Source organism: Psilocybe cubensis, chromosome 7, assembly GCF_017499595.1.
Source record: "Psilocybe cubensis strain MGC-MH-2018 chromosome 7, whole genome shotgun sequence".
Classification (NCBI taxonomy): Eukaryota; Fungi; Basidiomycota; class Agaricomycetes; order Agaricales; family Agrocybaceae; genus Psilocybe; species Psilocybe cubensis.
Genome location: NC_063005.1, coordinates 2,838,788 through 2,854,521, shown reverse-complemented (window position 1 = coordinate 2,854,521; position 15,734 = coordinate 2,838,788). Strand labels below are relative to the sequence as shown.

Here is a 15,734-nt window from a genome sequence, read left to right as displayed (position 1 = left end):
TAAGACTATCCACAAACTTCATTTTGTTGTTGAAAAGAAGTACCGACTTACTTGTCGCCGTTCTATGCAATGTCTTTTATACTGCCCTTCGTGTATATGAGTCTATGTTATGTTGTCAACGGGATAATCGTCGCTATGTGTCGGGGAATCCTCGCTGAGTTTGAAGAAGTGGCATTACGCGATGTTTAGCCGCCTGCAGGAGCATGGGTTCTAAAAATACTACTTCGTTGGACGTGGGGTGTAGCTCATGATCTTCATTCTAATTTGTTTAAGCTTCTTTCCAATAGGGACGGGTGAAGTAGACGGTCGAGGGAACGTACCTTTATTTTCATTTTCACCTTCAAGCTAGAATAAATGTGACAACTTGTTCATTTCTCGGCCCGGACGGGACGGCTGCTTGCGCTTGCTTAGTATTTTCAGCCACAATTGGCGAGGTTTCGCTGCAATGAATATAGGTAAACGAGGAAAAAAACATTATTTTTCCACCTCCGGTCTGCCATGCTTGTATTATTTGGCGGTCCGGGCGACACGGAAGCGTCGAGTCTTTCATTCGTAGCAAGTATCACCTGCAATTGAAACAGTGCTTGTTAGCACACGGTGATATTTTCTCCGTCCATATGGATGCACTCAGGAAAAAGAAAAAGTATATCGGATTACGAACTGATACCATGAATGCCACTCGTAATCGTCTAGAAATAGCGTAAACACGCTCAGATGAACTCTCTTCTTTTGATTTATCGTGCTGTATGGTAACATTTACAACCAAAAAAGTAGCTTCCATTCTTTGTATTAGCATGGTCGGTTGAATTATAGTTCAAAGCACTCACGTACCAGGACAATGAATTCTGGCATCCTAGATCATCAACCTTGGTCATCTTGCTGGCGGTTGAATGATGATATCCACTCTCAGGTTTGGTCTGATATTGCACACATTGGACGAAGACAGCAGTGGTGCCACATGACAATCCTTTTGAGATGCAACGATAGAATTCATAGGAAATGCCAACAAACCACATACGACGCAGTAATCAGTGCTATATAAGGCAAACTCGTCACTCCGACTGCGATGGGATGATTTTAATGTTTGCCGAGTTCTGGTCCAATGAAGGCAAATAGTACACGCACATAAGCAATATAGTCAGGGCTTTCCGATGCTTTATACTCTTTCATGGTATCTTCACAAGCCGTCCTAAGCGTTATTAAATTGGACTTCAGTGAGCTAGTGTTCTGACCAAACGGATATACAGACCTTGCTCGATCGAATTCGTCAAGATTGTTTTCGAACATCTTCTCTTTTTTATACATATCCATGAAGGCGTTGCGCTTTTTCAATCTGTCGTATTGATCAATCATCTTTTTGAAAAGCTTCGACGTCCGTTGAGCATTGCGATGTAACCGAGAGTCAGCAAGAGATTGAACCTACAGATGCGACGCTCGTATGATTGGCCAGCATCAGACCACTGACTTTATGGCTAGAGCCGCTGTACGGGGACTTTCGAGCGGGTACAAGTTGAGGAGCTGCGGGGGTCCATGGAACAAACGGTATAAGATTTCGTTCTCGCATACGGCTCATAGTTTGAGATATTTCCTTAGGAGACGTTTCGCCCAGGATAATGCTCATGTTAGAGATGTAGCAAGCCTGAGGCGATGAGTGTGTCGAGATCAATCGATTTTTGGGTTGAAGCAGGCGTCGCATGACGTCCAACACTGTTGTACGACGTATCGTTTTAGCCTTTAGCAAGGTAGTTAGTAAATCTGTGAATGACTAGAGAACGGAAGCCGTTTCGAACTTGGTCAATTTCCGTGCTTGAAAATGGGGTATAGGATGTCATAAGAAAATGGCAGCGTGGAGTGGGTATGAGAGAAGAAACTAAGCCAATGAGGGAATTGTGAGTGGCAGAAGGATACCGTAGAGTCTGTGTACTAGCGGCCATAACAGTTGAGATCAACTGGTTGGTCTGATCAAAGGACGGGGTTTGAGTATGAAGTCTGTCTGCAGCTATGCGAGCAATGGCACTGTTGTCTAAGACCACGACTGAGTCTGCATGATCAATAAGACGCTTTAACGTCAGTAAAGAGTTATATGGCTGCACGACAACATCGCCTTCTTGGGTGTTCGGAAACACACTGTAAGTTTGAATTATCTTTTTGGGAAACCTGTCGTTCAGACGCTCCAACATAAAGGATCCTAGACCAGATCCCGTCCCTCCCGCAATTGAATGAAGAACAAGAAACGCCTATATGCATTTGAAGTTCTTAGGTAAGACTAATGTGCGATTCTAACGACATACCTCTAAAGATTCACTGCTCTCGGCCTCCCGGTCAACCATGTCCATGACTTCTTCATAAATGCGCTCCCCTGACGCATATCCTTGGGCCCAATTATTTCCAGCACCACCTCCATCTTTGGAAACAAAGATGTTCTCGGGGTTGTATAAGTGAGAAAAGGGCGACGTGAGAATGTTGTTGATCACCTGGACACCCTCAAAATCAGTCCTACCCATATACAGTCTACATGGGGCATTTACCCTAGGTTCGAGATCCACGAGAATAGAGCGCGGCACGTATTGCTCGTCATCTGCCTGATAGAAGAACACGTCCTTTCTGTCCCCTCCATCTGTGGCCCATGGTTCGAGAATGCAGTGTTCGTTGATGCCATGTTCAGTACATAGCCGTTGCCAGAATGTCGATCCGACTTATGAACCCTCATCTAAGTGAATACAAAACTGTAAAGAGTTTGCACAGACCTTGATTGCCGCACTGTCCAAGTTGTAATGTTATGATTTCTCGGGGCATGAGGATTGTTGAAAGAAAACCACGCAGAGCGTGGCCCCTGAGCGAACTAGGTTCTGCATATCATGTGACCTATTGACGCTCGGCAGGCTTGGCATTGAACTTGAATTCTGACGAAATCATCTTCATCCACCTAAGGACGGGATTCAGGCTGCAGTAATAAGCAATGTAACTTAGCAGGTGAACGGAATACTATCAGAGATATGTATCGAGTGTTCTCATCACTTTTAGAAAATCTTTCCTGGCCGGTTCGCATCTGAGGGGATATTGCCTTGCCTGGAGAGACAGCTAGTATTCCTTGTCACAATCTTCACATGACAGATAGGTCGTATGTGCCCTTCTCTACTGCGGATACTCTGTCTGCTTAGACAGCAGGAGCAATGCGCGCCGTAATCCTGACAGGTTGTTCATTCTAATAACATCAAGGTGAGATGCATACCAATGCTCCATTAGTTGACCAGGATAGCAGAGAGCTTTCTCAGATGTGGGTAGACTGACACAATGCAGTATATAAAACGTATAAATATAAGGCAAGATGTACAACACAACAAGCCCAGATTTATAGGAGAATTTTACCTCAATCAAGCATGCGCATTTGTTTCCATTCTATTGCTATTACTTCGACGATTATTGTTCAGGCTTTGGCTGCATATCATTGTATGTCACCCTTTCACGGTTCCGTGAGTTTAGATTACTCATGCATAGAATCTAGGTCAAACTCCAGAAGTAAGTGAATCATTTGCCTTCCGGTCTCAAATCAACTCTGACTCTACGGAATTCCATACATTAAAATATGTAGCACCCGAAATGCAAGTGCTCGGAATTCATCATTTTGTCGCTGATTCTTACCTGGTATTTCAAAAAGGTCCCCAAGGATTTCAATGCTGTGGTCCACTTTCCGTTGAAACAGGAGGCGTGTAAGTTAAATAGAGCATGAAAGAATTCAGACTAATTTTAAACGTAGTTGCCATCCAATCGGCGGTCCTTGTCCGAGATAGACTGTCAGAAAGATGGGAAGCACTATATTATCAGCCTAAGATAAAAGAACGACTTGGATGTCGGAGTGTTGAGCAAGGATAAATCTATCACAATAATATACTATTATTAATACCAATCCAGTGAGGGTGAGCGATAGGCAGTACAGCGTTCCAACAAACAAAAGTCAAAGTTGAAACTTGGTTTCTCCAGAGCCGCGATGAAGCTTGTATTTACTCCATTGGATGTCTAAAAATATTTGGGGCTAATAACGCAACAAATTTGTTTTGGTTTCCGAGAATCGCGAAATGCTGCATGAAAAATTGAAAATCATGTAATTTTGATTGCTTCATGCAAAAGTGACTCAATAATGGGCTGACTGCCGATAAAACATATGTCCTAGTACGTTATCTAATATATCCAGGTGACCGAAAATGTAGTAAACTTGAACATGTTGGCCTAAACTGGTGTGGTGCGTTGACGCTCGACCTGCGTCGCAATAGTGAAGCTGACTTATTTTTAGACATTTGAGGGCTACAAATATCCTTCCCTCCCCGCAAAATGCAATCGTCAACTCCCAACTCATAACGCGACCAGTTTAGTTTTATCGAATCTCGTTCTGAAAATGAAATTCTCTTTACTCTCTATTGCTATGGCTTTCTCATTCTTATCTCAAACTACGGCTTCTCCTACTTCCAATGTGGTTGAGGCCCGCAGCTGCCCTATATTCCACTGTAAATATGAAAAATCCTCATTTATTTATGGAATGACTGCTGAAATTAGATGGATATAGGTGGTGGTCCTAATGTACGTTGACTTATGAGACATATCTTCGTCGAAAATCTAACGTGTTTGCAACAATAGAACCTCCAATGTGATAAAACATAAATCCTTTGCACCTCACCGTTGGTCCTGATCTAACATGAACATAATTTGCAGGCCCCTGTGGATACCGCTGCTGCGGACCCCTCGTTGAAGGCGTTGGTGGAACGTAAGTCAATCACTTTTGAGCGTCACCATTTATCGGCCCTGACGGCCGTGACATATTACAAGCTGCTTCCAAGGAGAAACCGGCCTTTGTCCTCTGTAATCTATGGATGCTAAAGGGCTAAGAAAATCAACGGTTACTTCAGCCTTCGGAAATGGATGGAGTATAAAAAATCATCTGCTGTGAATGATTAAAATAAATCCAGCTTCTTCAATTCGGGAATGTTACTGAGCTGTTACTTGATTCTGAGAAGGTATGGCAACCCGTCAACGTTTCAACGTTAGCACACCAGGAGTTGACGTCGGGTTGACGTGTACTACATCGCTAATACTTCATATGACCTGTTCCTGGAGCCATAGGCACGATGAAACGATACAGTATTAGAGGCTCAGGCAATTAAACCGAACGACTGTAATTTTTAATGATAAAAATCAACGCTCATTGAAGCTGTTGAAAATTGCCCCTTTCGGTGTGTGAAGATATATTTAGCGCTCATAAATATAAGGTACCAGGCGCCGAAGGATACCATGTGCACTTGATCTCAGACAAGCTCATTTCTAACAATGAAATTCTCGGTCACTCAGACAATCATCACCTTACTTTTTGTCGTCACTTGCGCATATGCTGCACCTGCTGCAAGCTCTGGGGCCTTCACATGTATTTTTCGTTTGTCTTTCAAGTTCCTGTAACTCAGTCTAACCATTTGATGTCGTCACAGGCGGCGGGCCCGACGTATGTAGTTATATACTTGATATTCATCAGACTCCACTGACCATAATCTAAAACGCTTCATTGCCTTTTGTTTTAACAGAATCTTAAATGTTTGTTGCAACTCATTTGCGTTATATACGAGAATCTTAATACTAATACAGAACGGATAGGTCCCACTGGATATCGCTGCTGCGTCGGGCCTCTAGGCACAATTGAAAACCCTCGGACTGGCTCGTACGTTTGTTACTGCTTAAAGAATACAAACATTTACAGAGCTGCAACAGGTGCCTTCCTGGATTGGCCGGCATTTGCCCTCTTTGAGTAGAAGGAATTCGTTATTCGGTCTTAGTGTATTGGTCATAACCTCGCGTAGCGTTTAGAGCTTAGATAGCAATAATGAATCAATATGTCCTATAAAGTTTATATGAGGATGCCATGGGCGGTATCTTGCTTCGAGTTGAAGTTAGTCAACGAACTCATGATACGAAGTGGAATGACCTAAGATGCAACTGTTAGGCATCTTACGCAGCCGTTTTTATGACAGCCTCCTTTGTCAACTTGGTTCAACTGAACAAAAGACTAGGGCAGTCGAGTGCCGCGATTGTCAAGAATGCTGCGGCTTTTGATACATATCGACGCCCACAATGAAAGATGTCCCCAGTGATCTTTAAAGGCTAAAGCCTAGTCGGAAGCAGCCTAATCACGAGTTCTCCAGAATGGCCATACATAGAGTATAAATGTCCATAGATCGATGCCCGTCGCTATAGTGTAACTAAACAGACTACTCCCAAGTTGGTTCTGTTTCAAAGTCTCATCCAAATTGGACTTAGATATCTTCAACAACATGAGAGTGGCACTTATTTCGCTCGTCGTCTCTTTTGTGGCAGCCTTTGGTCTGGCCACACCCACTGCACAGGGTAGTGCAACAACTACATTTAACTGTGAGCCTGCTATTTATGATAATATGACGGGCATTACAGTGCTCACCTATTTGAACTCGCTTTATAGGCAATAATCCTCAGGTAAGCTTTTCAAAGAACGATGACTTCGATAGTCGCTAAGAGTACCCATCCCCGCCGCCCCCTTTGGTGATTCTGAATGAATAGCACACGGGATGTACGTTTTCTTTGAAGAAACACCTCTATGTACCTGATTAATTTTCCTTTCCATTACGCAGGCCCGTCCGGATATCATTGTTGCCCAGGACCCATAGGACCCGTAGGCCACCAGGCCTTTGGAGTGTAAGTCGTCCCCTTCGTAGATCGGATGCACTGCATCAGAAACTTATACGGCGTCTAAACACCCACAGATGTTTCCCCAATGAACTCGACGGGGAGCCATTCAATTGCCCAGTCTAACTCCAGAGCCCGGACTCCTCAGCGCATTACCTTGGCAAGTTTGCTAGGATTCAATATCCTCAAACCTGCGTCTACCAACAGATAGATCACCAAGATCATCAAAATTGGTACAAAGATTAGGTCTAAAATCTACTGAATAACGTTTCATAAAGATGATGTTAAAAGTCACGTCCAAAATCTGTGTCAATAGTGAATAGGAAGACCAAGAAAAACGGTAGGATAGTCAAGTGAAAGCGTGGGTCCATGGTGGCACTCTGTATACAGCAGTTAAAGATGCCAAAAAATTGAAAGAATAAGATATTCAATACTCACATTTATTTACGCCTCTTTGGAAATGCGTTGAATTTCTTCGATACCTTCATCATGGTCCCAAAACTCCATACTATCCGTCGCAGTCTCACCATCAACCAGCTCTCCTCCCACCTCCCTCTCAATAAGCACTTCGCCCACAAACTTAGGAGCACCCTTGCTTGCGACATTTCCCTTTAAAAACTGCACCTTTACCTCCCTATCCTCACGTTCCCTCTCTTCAACCTCCCCACTTCCCCGCCAGAACATGCGCTCCACTACATGGCGAATTAGTAGTCGGATAAGAATGAACCCGTGGGATGCAACGAGTGAGACCAGAACAGCTTTGAGCAAAAGTTCCTTCGTCGCAGATAGGGTAGCAGGAGACGAACTGCCATCGACACCCCATGGCAGAGACGAGGGTGATAGACCACCGGATGCAGACACTAAATGCTCTTCAACCGCTAACTTACTCTCGTTCAGAGTCTCGGAAATGTTTGCTTCAAAAGTGGCAGTTCCAATATTCGCGTTGGAGACGGAAACAGCGCCAGGAAGAAGCTCCGGCGAGAAAAGGTACACCAGGGCTGAGTTCGTCAATGCTCCGAGCCAAGTAAGGAAAGTAAGCGCGTCCAACCATGGTCCAATGGTATCGGTTCGTGAGGGGATAGGCCGGCGATTGTGTACGGTCATCTTGAAGGCGTCAGAACGAAGTTCCAGCAAATTATTGAGGAACGCCATGACTAGTGAAATTGATTAACAACAAGGAATTAAAAATAACGTGAATTGTCATACCTCCTGCCAAGGGCCAAATAGTGGACCATAGCACAACATACCCAAACTGAACTACCATTTCACTGTAATCAACGAAGAGGTCATATTCGGGAAGAGCCGCTTCCTCCCGAACCCCGTCCAAAAATGCGCGTTCAGCCATGCCCCCTCGTTCCTTTTCATCTTCAAACACCACACGTTTTTTCAAACTGTTCCCGTTATCTGAAGCCGAGCTGCTGTTACTGCCCATTGACACTGTACCAGATGCATGTGAGTTCGCTTTGCCTTTCCCATTTGCTTTATTCTTCCTGAAAGCTTCGACTCTCCTCAAAACAAATGGCAAACCGACCTCCATGAAAGTGTTTACCACTTGGTTCGTAACTGTGTAAGCAAACATCTGATCTCTAAGCCTCCCTGGGTTGAGTTTCTCTGTCGCGTTCATGGGATTGGCGTCCCATACAGAAGCAGCGCTGTCAGGAATTTTCTCGGAGACACCCTTGACCGCATCAGCGACCAAAGTGGAATCCTTTCCAATGGTGAGAACAGTGCCGTTTAGCATATCTCTAAGTGTTGCCGCAATCCCATGGTTTGTTTGCGCACCGCCGAATAGCCAAGCTTGAACCCATCGCATGACACCCTCACCAAAGGGAACATAAACAAAAGCAGAGAGACCGAGGCCCATATAAGCGACAATGGCACTAAGGGCAAATGTTTTCAAAGTTAGTGAGGCATTATGCGTTGATTTATGGGCGTGGTTCTCCCAATTCGTAAGCCTGACAGCGACGGCCTGATAGACAGCTAAAACGCGGGGGACCAAAACGACAAAGAGCAGAGTCGGGGTGAAGGTCTACATATTTCAATTTAGAATGTACGAAAAAGAATATGTGATACTTACGATGATCTTCTTGCCTGGACCCTCGTATAACTGGGTCACAAAAGCTTCGAAAACAAATATGCCAGTAAGGATAGTTGTTAAAATCCCGGCAAACAAAAGAATTACGGGAACGCTTGCAAGCACGCGTAGTTCCCGTGCCCACCATCTTAGTCCAGGCTTATATTGCGCACGTCGTTTCTCAACCTTGAATGACCCACGAGTACCAAACCGTAAGGAGAGTATCCGTTCGTGGACACGCCACCATTCCACAAAGACGATCGACCATAGGCAAAGAATCACAGAGTAGTAGGGAGAATATGGGGGAAGCATAAAATGAGCGAACAGTCCCAAAATTGCAGGAACGACCAAGAACTTTGTGTAGGACGACAGAAAAGCAAAGTAGAAAGCCAGAGCATCTCCGAATTGATCCCTAATACGCTCAAGGTGGACTGATGCTATATTACGTGGTTTCCATGACCGTATCCAGGCCTCGTTGAATTCGCGATCGTGCAGCGGGAAGATGAACTCTACAAGGTCCCATTCGGGAGCATCGCTGGAAATACCAAGACCCCCGTCCGTCGGGGTCGACGAGATATACGCATGCACAAGTCGTATACGATCAGAAGGTGATAACGGTATTGCGCTAGTTGAAGGTGTAACGGGAAGTCCAGATAAGAAGTCGGAATGTCTGGAACCCTTGTCAGGTTGAAACAACATAGTGCACACAACAGAGCTCACCGTTCCCGTTTAACGAGCTCCTCTACATGTTTTGGTGGACAAGTCACAAAGACCAGAATGTGTCCCAATGCCTCGCCTCGCCGCCCGACAGCTTTGAGCCCTGCGTACGTCAATGTCTCGATGAGCCTTTTGTATTGTTGTTCGGCCTTTCTCGCTTCTTCACGGATTTGCTGTTTTGACAGAGAGCCATTCTTGGTCGCTCGAAATGCGATGACTAAGTCCACGTCCGGAACGCGAGTCTTACCCATGTTCAGCTGCGAATCCGAATCTACGTACGATGTGTACATGAGGAGCGCAGAGCCATTCTGGAACCATTCATGATGTCCGAAATGACGACAATTGACGTTTGTTTGTACCTGCGTACTATCGGTGCCTATGACCAAGCAACACCAAAGGTGCCGAGGCGAGGCCTGACCAAGGCGTGATCAAGGGCGGTGCGCACGAAAGTGACGAAGACGGAATCAATTTTTTTTTCTGGGTTCTGTTTATTATCGTACAACAACAGAATTGAGATTGATTGAATGGAAGATCGCTCGAGAAAAAATCTATCTGAGAAAAAAGGTGTTGGGATTTAAACTCGACTTTAAATTCTACTGTTACCGGGCCTATAATCAAAAAGCGTGTATTGAAGGTGTCAAGTTAATGGAAGGTTTACTACTTCACAACCAAGTTTACACACAAAATTTGAATCAGAGTAAACGGCAATTCCGGTGTAGGCAATTGTTCGTTGGATATTTCTAATTTATAAGGATATTTTTGTGCCTTCCCAAACTTATACACTGGCGCGGTTCACCGGCGTCAGTGAATTTTCTAATCTTTCAAACTTAGGCCAGGCTTGTCTGAATCACTCAAAAAATGTTACCAATAGCCACCACAACTGTTCACACTACTTGTCGACTAGCAAGAGGCAAGCAGTGGTCCACTTTGCAAGGTACCCCGAAGACAAGCTCTGAATTGATTGATGCAGATGTTTAAAGTTTTGCCGCCGAAGGTAGAATTGTTTTATTAGATGAAACCTTTCTTGACGCGAGTACCCACACCTCTATTACCGTGAGATCCCGGAGTGACTTCGGTCTTCTACCGTTATTTTCATGTCTGATTTGGTGTACTCAGAATAGGACTTCACCTCAAATGTAGGGAGTTCAATGGCCGAGTAACAGAATCTATTTCTGTACACAGCTTCTAGACAGAAAGGTAATATATTTGTCTTACCAATATACCCTTACATGTCAGACCTCGAGAAAGAGATGTCAAGTGTTGTTATCATAAGAAGTCCTTGATGTTCCTATATGATTTGAGATACCTAGAATCCATTCGGTGATCTTGGATCCGATGCCACGTTCTTATGACTTTTCCTCAGGTGAATCAATCGCTGCTTCACCAGCGCTAACGCTTCCATTAAGAGTTGAAGAGAACATGGGTGTCGTGGTATTCTTGACGGGAGATTCTTTAGGCGATCGAAATCGAACACGACGTTTCTCTCGCAAGCTTGCAACCCTATTCCCAAGGATTGATCCAGGATTGTTGGCTATAGTAGTGTCATAGTCGGGAGTACCGGCAGGATTGCCGTCATGTACAAGATGGGCGTGTAATCGAGGAGATCGAAGAGGTAGCCCTGGTGAAACAGGACCCTGCCTGGATGGTGTGATATCGGCCGATGGTGTATAGGGCTCGCGCCAGAGGTGCTCCGACGATCCATCTACAGTAGATGTTGGGTATGGATCTGTCAGAAATTGCGTACCAGCTGAGGTAGCAACATCCATTTCTTCCGCCCATGTATCTATCCTTTCTTTCCAAGCTTTATCCATCGCTTCCCCGTAGCGACTGAAGGTCGAAACGATGAGGATTCCATAAATGACGCCCGATACAAGAACACTCGTTAGTAGTACACGCACGACTAAGACGGTCGTTGGAGAAAGTGGTGAAGGGGGTGTATCATCTTGAGACGTTGTCTGCCAGGCGAAGGCCATGATGCAGGCAATGTAAAGAACAATGGACCTACAATAATATTAGATGTAGCTTGTCACACTACCACTGTTGCGGAAAATCATACCAAGTAAGCCAAATGGCAGGCATTGCAAGGAGCACCCAGACGTTCCACCATATCATAGATTCATTTCGTGCTTCCTAAACGCGCATATGATTAGGGCGGGTTGTTTACGTCGGGTAAAAGGTGAGTACTTACAAGTGCCCATTCCGCAGCCTTGTAAGGTTTGCGCATCGTTCCAAACCGAATAATGTACATGCATCCAAAGAGCAAACTTATTAACGAGCAAATTAGCGAAAATAATGCGGTATATCTGGTGACTGGGTTCTGAGCAGCAGTGTCAATTTGAAGTATGGTAAGGATGGCACTAAATACGGGCTATATCAGCAGAAAAATTTGTAAATAGAAAGGGGTACTTACCTTAGAAGAAGACCAGAAATAATGTTGAAGATTTTCCATTCTCGCAAAACCGAGTCAATGAAAAACTCCCACGTTGAACTCAGCCTTTGATATTCAAGAGGAACATCGAAAGCTCTGTCATATATAGAGAGATCAATAGCTCTCCATTTACTAGCTGCGACGGGTGTCTCCAGAGCCATCCTCTTGATCTCGGGTAAGGTCATGTCGGCTTCCTCAAAAATTCGTGACACCCGGGAAAAGTAAAGCAGTGGAAGGCGAAGCAAGAGATGTAAATACACCTGTTTAGGCAGTGTTGTTGCGATAAAACTAGCTGTTGTGGCGGTAAGAGATTTTTGGAACTCTGTCTCTTCGCTGACAACAGGTGCAGGCCGGCGGAGAATGTTACCAAGAGTAACTCTGAATCGAGACCAAAGAGTTTGCGGTGACGAATGTTCATCGGTTTCTATGCTTCCTTTCTCCGGGTCATCCTTCGAGGAATCACGGCTTTCTGTCCGAATGATAGACGCAGAAGTTTCAATTTCAGACGTCTTTTCACTTGGAACAATTTGATCATCTGACTTTCCGCGGTAGGAACTGTTCTTATCGATGACTGTTGGAAGAGAGAGCAAGGCATCTGGGGCACCGGACCCTGAGTTTCTTGAGATCCCGACTTGAGTCGGTCGCTGTATAGATGAAGAAATCGCTTCTTCTGTGTAGAAGAAAAAAAAATCAGAGCACGTTTCGATTTCAAAACCTCAAACTTACCGTCTGGATGAATATGGTTTCTTCTAACCCGATTTGTTTTGGCGCTGTAAGACTGAGAGCGCACAACATTGAATTCCACAGGTTCACTTGCAGAAACCTGTACCTTGGAGGGAGTATTATGGTTTATGTCATTTGGGCGAAAGATTCGGCGGGAATGCGACCGTGAAATAGGTGTCTGATATTCAAAATTATGGGGCTCAACGGGCGTGACACCACGGGGATCTTCCACACTGGTCCCAAAGGAGTGTGAAAACGGACCTGGAGTTGGGATATCGTCGAACGTAAGCTCCTGCTTACCGGTTTGTTTAGTTCCGTGTCTGTGACCAATGAATGGATTATGAGCAACGAAGACATCTGCCTTTCGTCTAGATGATGATCTTGCCAACATCGGTGTTATCGGAGTTCGTGCAGGTGTAATTGAAGGCTGAGGCTCAATAAGCTGAGGTATAGTGGGATAGTCTTCCTGAGAACGAGGACTGCCAGCAGAACGAGGTCGATCCCTCTTGGGGGGCTCAGATATGCTTCTCCTCAGGGACCCGAGCAGTGGTTCATCAGAGTTCTTTTGGTTTGGTGGGCTCGCCATCGAGTCCTGCACAGACAATAGCGTGTCGGAATACGGAGTTGGGGTTTGACTGTTAAGCGAGTTTGGCACGGAACGCAGATCTGTTATAATTTGAAGCTTCGGTGCAGTGCTTGAAAATGACTTTGCGGAGGAAGGTGAACCAATAACTTCGTCAGGTACAGGTGGGTATATCGACGAGTTTGAGTGAGACTGGCTTTGGAGCACAGACGACGAAGGCAGCTCTATCCTCCCATTGGTGTCAATAAAACCATCAGGTGTGACCAGTTGACTAGTTGGCTTGTCGTTGTGTGTGGTAAGCTCCCTCTCTCTGGGGACGGCATTGTTGGACTTCCAATTTTCAACGTAGCCTTCGCCGATCAGTTGAGCCATGTAGTTTGCCTATTGCACTTCATCAGATATGTCCATTTCGTCGCATACAAGTAAATAATAATACCTTGGAAATCGATTGAGACTAATGTGGGTGGATAATCAGATGTAAAGGTGAGGGAGTTCAGCCCACTTACTCTTATCTAACCTGTTCGAATCTTCTGGGATTCCATAACAGAAGTTACCACTGACACCTATATAAATAACATCGAGAATCCTACAAATCCGCGCATGATGAGATTGCTTTTCCATATGAAGTTGTGATTGTAGCATCTGCATTTTTGTAAGACAGCATTTCAGAGTAGTGAGTGATCAGATGTGTGCTTTTTTTCGTGCTGAGTGTTCTTGCACACAAGTCACCAAAGTCAAGTTGGGAGTTCCGGAACAAGACAACATTGAGTACATTATTGGATTACCTAAGCAGCTTAAGTTCAATCGCCGCTCGGCAAGTACAGCGCTGGCAATCATGGGACTTTGATCCGACTTTGATCCGAAAACGACCTCTTTGGCAATTTCCAGTTGCTTCAAGACTAAAATTTGTACATTTTGAGAAAAATTGAGCTCATATGGGACTTTATTCTGAGAACAAAACTCCAGCCTAAGCGCGGAACACTGATGGCTTAAAATGGACAAACACCGTGTACTCCAAGTTCACACCTTTAACATGCTCTGTCATTACAACATCAGCAAATCAATGAGCGAGATATACACATACGTTCCAGTGCGATCAACATCAGGGCTCAATGGACCCACACAGCACCGATATCCACTCGGACCTGTCAAGTTTGACTGTGGTTAAAAATGTCTCTTTCAAGTAAGGAGAGTGATCAAGGAACTCACATTTAATGTTCTTTTTAGGATGTCAACAAAGCAACGGCAATTAAACACCATGCATATCAGAGAGGAATTTGGCTTACATCTGGTCCTGCGCCTAAGGAGGACAACCGATTGAATAAATTTTCAGACAACTGCATGGTATAAAGTCACACTTACAAATAAAAATAGGAAGACTTCCTTGTGGAGTTGGAGTGGCAGTGGCGAGGGAAAGCGCAGAAAGGAGGAAAACAGTAGATGCAAAAGTAAGCCGCATAATGTATTGACTTTAGTGAAAAGTAAAGGTGAGAGTGGTGAGCTTGAGCAAACCATGCAATGTCCTTATATATCTTTCATCCCGTTGCTCTATTAATATGTGACAGCGGTTGCCTTCCTTTATTTTTCATTTGAAATGATTTGAGTAGAGTGGATGAAAATACCTTTAAACTCCTTTAGGACCAAGCATCTCAAATCAATCTCTGTCATAGCCATAGCAAGCCGCAAAATTAAATTGTTGGAGTCATAACAGCTAAATCTTGAGAGCTAACAAAACAAAGACGATCTCTACCAAATGTACCTGTATATATCTAAACCAGGGTCATGTACTCAGAGTACAAATTATCGCATTTTGGCAGATGTCGGAGAAACGGGGCCACAACATTGATATCAAGTTGGACTTACGGGGAAGTGGATAAGCCACTTCTCAATGAAATGATTAATGACAAGGTAAACCACTCATAGGATGGGGATTGCTCAGCAAGTGGACGTTACAATCATTTTGGAAATCTCACATGGAGGAAGGCAGACATACAGCAGCACTAGTACGTTGAATGCATTTAAGTATACGTGATCTGGCAGTTAAAAATTAAATTCCCGGAATTGTCGACAATGGTGTACGGTCAATTCTTGGGTGATGAGATAAGTCCCAGCAAGGGAGACGTAGAGACAAAGATACGGTAAAGATGCTTTAATGAAAATCTGAGCTAGACAATATGCTTTCCTGCTTAATTTATGTGTGTACTATATTATATAGACTTTTCTTAAGCAGTAAAAGATGAAATAGATAGATCGCAGTTGACACTTTCCCCGGACCTACTGAAGGCGCAATGCGGCGCAGACACCATCAGGAGCTTATAAAAATGAAGGACAGATTCACGAAGCAATTAAATCCTCTTGAGATATATATCAGACATCTCACGATGGTATAAATTGCCTTACCCAATAGCTACGTGCCACAGGTTTCAGGATAAAGCTTCCTCAGATGTCCGCTTTTGTGGATTGTTCCGTGGAGAACGTATAGATCATTGTACGAAGTTGTTCGTTGGGAA

The 15,734-nt window shown here is 44.4% G+C and overlaps 3 protein-coding genes across 3 annotated transcripts; all 3 read right to left on the bottom strand.

The window, feature by feature from the left end:
• Window positions 1-1,077: 1,077 nt before the first annotated feature.
• JR316_0008416 (gamma-tubulin) lies at window positions 1,078-2,796 on the bottom strand (the record flags this gene model as incomplete). The annotated part of the gene is made up of 7 exons (XM_047894131.1): window positions 1,078-1,189; window positions 1,250-1,365; window positions 1,424-1,732; window positions 1,791-2,237; window positions 2,292-2,474; window positions 2,529-2,695; window positions 2,748-2,796. 7 exons carry the CDS (start codon window positions 2,794-2,796, stop codon window positions 1,078-1,080), a joined length of 1,383 nt encoding a protein of 460 aa, XP_047747446.1.
• Window positions 2,797-7,143: 4,347 nt separating this feature from the next.
• Window positions 7,144-9,780, bottom strand: JR316_0008415 (uncharacterized protein; the record flags this gene model as incomplete). Its single annotated transcript, XM_047894130.1, has 4 exons — window positions 7,144-7,853; window positions 7,906-8,728; window positions 8,777-9,443; window positions 9,494-9,780. The coding sequence occupies 4 exons, from the start codon at window positions 9,778-9,780 to the stop codon at window positions 7,144-7,146; spliced, it is 2,487 nt and encodes an 828-aa protein (XP_047747445.1).
• Window positions 9,781-10,836: 1,056 nt separating this feature from the next.
• On the bottom strand, window positions 10,837-13,596 carry JR316_0008414 (uncharacterized protein; the record flags this gene model as incomplete). The annotated part of the gene is made up of 6 exons (XM_047894129.1): window positions 10,837-11,192; window positions 11,235-11,491; window positions 11,547-11,620; window positions 11,679-11,847; window positions 11,901-12,588; window positions 12,645-13,596. 6 exons carry the CDS (start codon window positions 13,594-13,596, stop codon window positions 10,837-10,839), a joined length of 2,496 nt encoding a protein of 831 aa, XP_047747444.1.
• Between the last annotated feature and the right edge of the window lie 2,138 nt (window positions 13,597-15,734).